We start from the raw sequence: 9646 nt of genomic DNA on the forward strand, positions 1-9646 counted from the left end.
CTTAACAAAGTTATTAGCACACTTATTCTTTAATAAGAAAGGAAACTTTAAAAAGGAAATTTTCTACTTCCCACAGTTCTCTAAGGGGCTTGTCCATCATATTTGGCAGGGTAAACATCCCAAGCGGTCCTCACAGCCTGGAGGAGCACAGAGAGGTTGTGGGTGGGTGGGGGAGCCAGCAGAGGAGGTGCCGGGAGAGGCAGCGGAGAGGGAGGGCTGTGCTTCCAGCTTGTGGGGGCCTAAAGACCTCCTGTCTGAGCCTTTTGCTTTGTTCATTCATTCATTTCAGTTCGGGCCTCAGGCCTAGAAGTGATTTGTACAGGCGGTAGGAAAGAGCCAGAGGACCCCCACAGACATTGGCCCTGGGTGGTAGGGAGGGAACTGCGACCTAGAGGCTGTAAGCAAGACTGCAGGCCCTGGGGGCCCAACTGTGTCTATCCTGGCCATGCTGCACCCCTAGTCCCAGCACAGGGCTGGCTGGGCACACCCCAAATAGATATATTTGAACTGGCATCAAGAGACTTAAGGGATTGGGCATGGTGGCTCATGCCTGTAATCCCAACACTTTGGGAGGCCAAGGTAGGAGGATCGCTGGAGCTCAGGAGTTTGAGACCAGCCTGGGCAACATAGCGAGACCTCATCTCTACTAAAAATAAAAAAAAAAATTAGCCGGGTGTGCTGGTGCACACCTGTAGTCCCAGCTACTCACTTCAGTCAGGGAGGTCAAGGCTGCTGTGAGATGGCATCCACTGCACACTAGCCTGGGCAATGGAGCAAAACTCTGTATACACACACACACGGAAGAGGAGAATTGAATGCAGAGTTGTGGGCATTAGTTCAGTCATAAATAGGGACAGGAGTGGAAATGGTCTACAATTAAAAATGCATGAAAAGGCCAGGCACTGTGGCCCATTCATGTAATCCCAGCACTTCGGGAAGCCAAGGCAGATGGATTGCTTGAGCCCAGGAGTTCAAGACCAGCCTGGGTGACATAGGGAGACCCCATTTCTACCAGGAATATAAAAAATTAGCCAGATGTGGTAGTGCATGCCCATAGTCCCAGATACTCAGGAGGCTGAGGTGGGAGGGTTGCTTGAGCCTGGGAGACAGAGGTTGCAGTGAGCCATGGGTGTGTCACTGCACTCTAGCCTGGATGACAGAGCAAGACCCTGTCTTAAAAAGAAAAAAAAAAAAAAAAAAAAAAGGACTGCCAGGCATGGTGGCTTATGCCTGTAATCTTAGCACTTTGGAAGGCTGAGGCGGGTGGATCAGGAGTTTCAGACCAGCCTGGCCAACATAGTGAAACCTTGTCTCTACTACAAATACAAAAGATTAACTGGGCATGGTGGTGCAAGCCTGCAATCCCAGCTACTTGGGAGGCTGAGGCAGGAGAATCACTTGAACCTGGGAGGCGGAGGTTGCAGGGAGCCAAGATTGCACCACTGCATACCAGCCTGGGCGACAGGGCAAGACTCGCGGTGGCTCACGCCTGTAATCCCAGCACTTTGGGAGGCCGAGGCAGGCAGATCACGAGATCAAGAGATCGAGACCATCCTGGCCAACATGGTAACACCCCGTCTCTACTAAAAAAAATACAAAAATTAGCTGGGCGTGGTGGCGCATGCCTGTAGTCTCAGCTACTCTGGAGGCTGAGGCAGGAGAATTGTTTGAACCTGGGAGGTGGAAGTTGCAGTGAGCCAAGATCGCGCCACTGTACTCCAGCCTGGCTCCTGGCGACAGAGCGAGACTCTTTCTCAAAAAAAAAAAAAATTTACAAAAAGAAATGGACATGGTTTCCTTTTAAATTTAGAAGCCTAAGCAAAGATCCTAAAAGGGTACTTGCAGATGAACGACAGTAAACTAATGAGAAAAACAGGATCCGGGAAGGCCAACAGTACTGTGCAGGATGTAAGTGCCTTTTTCAGCACTTCTGCTTCTGCTTTCAGCTTTACGGGAATCACACGTGTCATGTATGCTTCTGTGAATCTCAAACCAATGCAGGGTTTCCTTCTGTTTGAGTCGGTGCATTGAGTTATGTAGCTGGGAGGACTCCAGGAACCAGTGACTCACCCATCTCTGGAGTGTCAGTGACGCATTGAAGGAGGTTTCCCAAGAAGTGACAGAGGAAATATCCGTCACCCTCCACAACCTTGGAAGGTGTCTGAAGACAGTGCTCTTTCTATCTTTCCCTTTGACTAGGTGGTAGATTCAGATCAGCTTTGCAGCCCAGGTGGGGTCGGGGATCACTTTCTGAAAACAAGTTGCCCACTTCCTACAGACAGAGATATAAGCTGCGGGGTGGGGGCGGAGGCGGGGATGAGTAAGGATGAAAGGGAGGGGGGTGGTGTAGGAGCCCCCTTCTTCCTTTGAACAGGCCCGGGTGGGCTCCACACCTGCAGGTGGCTTCCCACTGAGAGGAGTGCGGGGGAGGGGAGGGGACACCAGTGCTGCTCCCAGACCCATTAAGGCCCACAGAAAAACACAGAAAGGGAACTATTATAGATATTCTCCTTCAGGGCAGAGAATCCAGGCTCACCTAAGGTTGCGGGAGCGCAGACCACCCCTGCCACTAGCCCAGCCCCATGCCAACTTCCAGACAAGTAAATGCAATTGCAGATGTAGCTCGCCCAATGTCTACAGCTAGTAAAGACCCAGGCTGTGCTGTGTGGCCACCTCAGACCTGTCTCACTGTCATTTCCATGGTTCAGATTTTTTAAATTTAAGAATAAATCTTTCATTTGTGGATATTTTTGTTGATTCCAATTTCTTACTATAACAATGGACAGAGGTTCTTTTTCCCAAACTTTGAATTGCTTTTTCCCCGACTACAAAAGTAATACATAAGGTAAAAATTCACACAAGGAACTGTACAAAGCAATAGTGGAAATTCTCCAAAATAACTGCCATTAACAGCTAGGAGTAAATCCTTACAGACCTTTTCCTGCACGTATACAAACAGATATACCTGGAGGCCTTGATTTACTATTAGAGAAAAAAGACCAAATCTTCAGGACAATATTAGAATATTTAATTTTCCATATTCTCTATTTTATGTATTATATTTTCAATATTTAAATTTTATGTTTTAAAAAATAATAGGAAGAAAAAACAACAAGAAACTTTTTTTTTTTTTGAAACAGGGTCTTGCTCTGTTGCCCAGGCTGGAGTACAGTGGCGCAATCACAGCTCACTGCAGCCTCAAACTCCCAGGCTCAGGAGATCCTCCCACCTCATCCTCGCTAACAGCTGGGACTACAAGCAAACACCATTGTGCCCAGAAAAATTTTAAACATTTTTGTAGAGACAAGGTCTCGCTATGTTGCCCAGGCTGCTCTCAAACTCCTGAGCTCAAGTGATCATTCTGTGTGGGCTTCTCAAAGGGCTGGGATTACAGGTGTGAGCTGTAATCCCATGTGTTGGTTGAAGAAACTTCCAAATACCAATCTTATACATTTCTACAATTTTCTGTACTGGGATTAAAAAAAAATCTCTTTGTTGAAGTATACAACTATATACATAGCTATAATGTCAGCATATCTGAGTGTACAACTTGATGACTTTTACTAATGAAACACACTCATGTAAGTAACTCCCAGATTGAGAGGCAGAAACGCTGACCTTCAAACTTCATGCTCCCTCCTAATGAGCACCACTGGACCAAGGGTAACTGTATCGTGACTTCTAACAACATATATTTGTTTTGCTTGTTTTCTTCTGTGCTTGAATTTAACAGTGACCATGTATTGCACCATGTATTGCATTGAGAATAATCTATACAGACATTTAAAAAATATTTGCATATGTCATAACCTTCATTTGCTATCAGCACATACGGATCTAGCTCATCCCTTAGCAGCTGTCTAAACCCCATTATTAGACTGTATCTGAATTTATCTGACCAGTCCCTTTTGATGGACATCGGGATTAATTCCTATTTTTAGCTAGTAACCAGCACTAGAAGGAACATTCTGATGCGTATTTCGTTGTGCATGCCACTTTTTGATGTGTTTCTTTCAGATAAAGGCCAACAAGTGGAATTGCTAGTCAAGAGATGGCTGGATGGGGTTTTGCCGGTATATTTCATCGTAACGACCCTACAGAAGGTAGTAGCAGGTTTGTTCCTTCTTCAAAACAAAAGTCAGGTGCTGGGTGCAGACATTCTCACCGCAGCCCCCACCATTGGCAGCCCAGCCTGCTCTAGCTCCTTGGGCAGCCGGAGCTGAGCTCGCCTCGGCAGGTGACTGCTGTACAGAAAACAGACGGAGGAGCGCAAACCACCCCTGCCCCGAGCCAAGCACCATGAGAACTTGCAAACATGTGCATGCAATTGCAAAGACAGCAGCAGGGAGATAGTCAAATATCAAAGCCTGCAGAGGGACAAAGGGCCTTGCGGCCTGTTCTTACTTCCGCTGAGCACTGGATATAGGCCTTCAAGGAGGGCAGATCGTGTGCACTGCAGGCTTTAGTCTCTTATTTATGTGTGATGGCCCAGGCAAGGAGCCTACCTGAAACATGAACCCTAGAGGACTCTGGTCCAGCTGACCCCAACCCTCTCCCATCAGCCTTGGAAGGCAGCCTGTCCTTTGTCCTCAGAGCAATGGCAGAGCTTTTGCTTCTTTAGAGCATCTCTTGCTGAGGCAGGAGAATAAGGTCTGGAGGAGGGAATCTAAGGCCAATTTGTGCTAAATCAAGGAGAAACACCAACGTCTGACAGCAGGAAATCTGGGGTCAATTTGTGTTGACTTCCCAAAGCTGGATCAAAATGAAAATACCTGGGTCTGGGGGCGGGGCATCTAAGGCCAATTAACGCAAATGTCCTAAAGCTAAACCAAAATGAAAACCCTGTCTCCCCACACTGAGGAACCAAGGATCACAGGCTACTCTCCCTACAGCCCTCCCCCTTCCACCGCATCTCAGATGGAAGGGAGACTGCCCTGGATTGACCACAGGCCAAGAACCGGGCTATCCCTTCATCCGAATAGGGCATCAATTCAGCCTTTAATTAGCCACAGACCAAATCTTTCATTCAGATAAAGGGTAGCCAACAGGGGCCTCAAAAGGGGTACTTAAAACCCAGAAAACTTTGCAATTGGGCCCTTGGGCCACCTGGTAGGGCCCATTCCCACCCTGTGGGTGCTTTCTCGCTTTAATTCCTGCTTTAATTCCTTTATTGCTTTGTGCGTTTTGTCCAGTTCTTTGTTCAAAATGCCAAGGACCTGAACAACTTACACTCCAGGCCCTCCTTCCGGGGACACTGCATCTATGCCTTTCTGACTCCACCCAGCATACCTCTGCTGCGACCGTACCCCAGATGCCAGGAGATAGCCACCTTGCCACCTCCCCAGAGTTGTCTTTCATGTCCTGTTTTTTTGTAACATTTCTTACATTCTGTGGCTGTCACGGGTCTCTGAACATGCCATTCTTTGAGCTGGTCGGGAAAAGCAGGTGGGGCTGGATTCTCCTTGGGCCTGGTGCTTCTGTTAATGCAGTGTTTTATGGTGCAATAGCTCCTATACTGCTAAAGCTCACGTAGGGGGTGGCTAAGATGGGTCCCAGGCACTTTTTCAAACCCAGGCTCAAGGTCCTGCTCTCCACTCTCCACTCCTGCTCAGCACTTTCTCCTTGCATTTTCCTTCTCCAACTGTCAAGGCTAAGAATCGATAAGAAAATGAATGGACATGTGACAGAACCCCTGATGCCTCCTACCTTCTCTTTGGTGCCTGACTTGAGGCCAGGGATGCCTGGGGTTCAACCTGCCATAGAAACAAACAAGTTCATCTTGGGAGTGGGCCAGGGGATGGGCCCGAGGCACAGGCAGCCTGGCCCTGGGTGCCCTGGGCGCTTCCTAGCCTCTCTAGGACTCTCTACACCTACAACATTGGATAAACGAAGATCTCGGGTGCAAAAGGAAGATGTATGAATTTTATCCTTGTGGTTTCTGTTCCACTGAGCATTGAAGTCTTTGCTGTAGATGGGCTTTTGCATGTTTATGTCACAGGAGCCATTTGTATCTTTAACCTGGGACTTTATTTGTACAACCAAGACATTTGTACTAAAAGAGCAGAAAGTGAATAAAGAACTAAGCCATGGAGAGTAGAAGTTGGAGCTGAGAAACCTCCTGGTGGACGATGAAGGGAACTCCTGTCCTCAAAACCACAAGTTCCCAGCCCCAAAGGCAGCCCTCGGAGACTGACACGCTTCTGGGAACTGGACAGCTCCTCTCGAGAAGCCTCTTTCCCAACCTGGGCCTGGCCTCTCTGTCGGAAGGTTAGCCCCAGCCTGGGAAGACCAAGGGGAGCCAACCCAGCATCATCCCACTAAAGACCCAGGACCCAATGTCACTGCCCTATCGGGGCAAAGCAACTTGCCAAGATGCGGGCTAAACGGCCACCACGAAAGGTCTCAGCCCAGGGAAAGTCAGAAGCGGCGGCATGGGTGACATTTCCTCCTGGGTCCTCCAGCACGCTCTGTGAAGTGCCCTGGGGGCAACGAAGTCTTCTCCCTTGCATTCTCAGTGACCCACGAACAAGTTGCTATCATGCATATCACACACAGAAAGGATTTGCAGCAGTGAAAAGCAGGCAGCTTCAGCAGCCAGTGAACTCTCCAGGGTCAAATGTGTCCCTTCTCCCATTTTTCCACATCACACTTGTTGCTGACCAATGTCTTTTTGTAGCAGGACATCAGAACCGTATTCTCTTCTCATTTGTAAAACCTGAAAACAACAGCAAGTTGTGAAACCACTTATTTTCAGGCAAATGATATTGAATTTCCTGTAACAGAGATAAATGGCAGATGAGAATGCAGAGTTCTACTCCAAGTGGATGGGGGAGGGGGGGTTGTTAGTATGTTTTTTGTTAGTATGTTTCTAGGGCCCATCTTAGCCATTAAAAAGATTAAGGCTAAAAAACAAAACAAAACAAAACTTCAGCGCAAAGAACTGTAGCTTTGAATTGTGTTACTTCCTGTAGTACCTCTATGATAAGCTAAGAGAATCACACATTTATATCAAGGGGCCAGAAGAAATTAGCCTGTGGATGGGATGACTTTCTAAGGAGAGTTAGAGGCTGGGTAACATCTACCTCAAATCGCAACTCCGATTTGTGAGCACTAGGGGCTATTTTCTCCAGCCTGGATCATAATAGCAAATAGAGGTGGTTTTCAAACTTTTTTAAAGCCCCAAACCCTTTTGTTCAAATGACATGTTACAGGTAAGTGTAAGCCCAGACAATAGGGAAAGTACAGCTGTTTGAAATGAAGAGAGTCGGGGGGTTCAGGATACCCCCATGACCACCCAGAGCCCCTTCCCTGCCTCAAGCTGATCCTGGGCTTGCAAAAGCATGAGGTCCTGCATCCAGCACCCCCCAGAAACTGGCGTCAGATCACTGGGGAGCAAGTTAAAATGAAGGGGTGAGGACAGACCACAGTTAGTACCCAGGAAGGGACTTTTTCTCCATGGAGGGACTTTTTCTCCATGAAAAGTCACCATGGGAGAGATTTTGAACAGAACTTTTTTTTTGAGATGGAGTCTCGCTCTGTCACCCAGGCTGGAGTGCGGTGGTGCAATCTTGGTTCATTGCAACCTCCACCTCCCTGGTTCAAGCGATTCTCCTGTCTCAGCCTCCTGAGTCACCGGAATTACAGGCGCTCACCACCACAAAGGGTTAATTTTTTTTTGTATTTTTAGTAGAGATGGGGTTTTATCATGTTGGGCAGGCTGGTCTGGTCTCGAACTCCTGATCTCAGATGATCCACCCGCCTCAGCCTCCCAAAGTGCTGGGATTACAGGCGTGAGCTACCAGCCTTGAATGGAACTTTCTAGAGGTCTGGCCTGAGACAGCTACACTCAAGTTATTATCTCTTGGGTAGGGGGCACCTTCTAAATCCAACACACGAGGTGAAAATTGCACACAACCAAAATATCGTAGCTCACTGCAGCTTTGAACTCCGGGGCTCAAGTGATCTTCCTGCTTCAGCCTCCCAGCTGGGACTACAGGTGTGTGCCACCATGCCAGGCTGAGTCTATGATCTTCTAAAGGCGAGTTCTGACTTTGGCTCCTTGCTGCAGTTGTAGGCTGCAAGCTGCAGCAGGGGCCGAGGAACCCAGGGCCACACCCAGGTCACATACTTACTGTTTCATGAAACGAAGCCGGGCTCTCCTCTGCCGGCCTGGAAGAGGAAAACAAGGGCACCAGTCAGTGCGGGCTGTGGGTCACTGCGCTGAGCCCCAGAGGCCAAGGAAGATGGTCACAGGGGCAGCCGACACCTCAGCCTACCTCCCTGGTCCCAGATCCTGGCCCAAACACTTTACACATTTTAATCCTCTTAATGCTCCCTGAGAACCTGAGTTGGATACTACTTTTAAGATTTCCATTTTATATACGGGGAAACTGAGATGCAGAGTGAGTGAGTTACTGGGTAACATGCCCAAAGTCATGCAGCTAGTAAGTGGGAAAGACAGAATTCAAACTCAGTTAATCAGCTGCAGAGTGTGTGTCCTTCAAAACACCTGCTTGCCCTTCACAGCAGGTCAGTCGTGCAAGGTCCCACAGCCAGCAGTCTCAGGCTAGGGCAACTGCGTTCAGAGGGTGAGCAAGATTTCCCACTGGGAGGCAGGAAGAAAACAGAAGCATATCTATTTACAGTTGTATCTCAGCCTTTATTACTTTTGATTTTTATTTACTTTTTAGGAATGGGGTCTTACTGTGTTGTCTAGGCTAGACTTGAACTCCTGGGCGCTAGTGATCCTCCCTCCTCAGCCTCTCGACTACAGGCACATGCCACTACACCCAGCTTACTTTTTATTTTTGAAGCACATTTAATAACATACAGAAAATATTAAATAAGTAAATACAGCCAACTGCTGCATTTACTTTATATATTCAAATAGCTGTATTCACTTATTTAATATTTTATATATGTTATTATATGTGCTTCAAATTATTTTACCAGTGAGGTCCTTCCTTGATCAAAAGAGTTTGCAGGCCAGGTACAGTGGCTCATGCCTGTAATCCCAGCACTTTGGGAGGCTGAGGTGGGTGGATCATGAGGTCAGGAGTTTGAGATCAGCCTGGCCAACATAGTGAAACCCTGTCTCTAATAAAAATACAAAAAATTAGCTGGGTGTGGTGGTGGGCACCTGTAATCCCAGCTACTTGGCAGGCTGAGGCAGGAGAATCGCTTAAACCCAGGAGGTGGGGGTTGCAGTGAGCCAAGATCGCGCCACTGCACTCCAGCCTAGGTGACAGAGTGGGACTCCATTGCCAAAGAAAAAAGAAGGAAAGAAAGAAAGAGGAAGGAAGGGAGGGAGGGAGGGAAAGAAAAGAAAAGAAAAGTCAAATCCAGAGGAAGGAAGGAAGAAGGAAGGAAGGAAGGAATGGAGGTTAGGGAGGGAACGAAAGGAAAAGAAAAGAAAAGAAAAAAAAGTCAAGGTCAGAGCCCTAAGGGATCTATCATTTGTAGGTTTCATTGCAGTTCCTAATAAGACCTGAAGAGGGCACTGTAGCCCAGGAGCCGGTTAGAACAGAGGGAACATTCTCGTGGGTCCTCCCCTTTGGAGACGCCTTGCATCCCAGCTCCTCCCCTACCTCCCGGCTCCCCACACACCTGTCAAGTACCCTCCAACCTCCAAGATCTGCCGTAATTT

General features: G+C 47.9%; 1 protein-coding gene across 1 annotated transcript in view; it reads right to left on the bottom strand.

The window, feature by feature from the left end:
* Positions 1-6008: 6008 nt before the first annotated feature.
* The window catches only part of CD8B (CD8b molecule), a 22502-nt gene continuing 18864 nt past the window's right edge, over positions 6009-9646 (bottom strand). The window contains exons 5-6 of the mRNA XM_032243618.1: positions 8133-8169; positions 6009-6715 (exon numbers count right to left, since the gene is read on the bottom strand). Coding sequence (XP_032099509.1) covers positions 6703-6715; positions 8133-8169 — 50 coding nt within the window. The 3' untranslated portion in view covers positions 6009-6702. The remainder of the gene's footprint in view (positions 6716-8132; positions 8170-9646) is intronic.

The sequence above is a fragment of the Sapajus apella genome, unplaced genomic scaffold (genome assembly GCF_009761245.1).
Source record: "Sapajus apella isolate SASKATOON/1434 unplaced genomic scaffold, GSC_monkey_1.0 scaffold52, whole genome shotgun sequence".
Classification (NCBI taxonomy): Eukaryota; Metazoa; Chordata; class Mammalia; order Primates; family Cebidae; genus Sapajus; species Sapajus apella.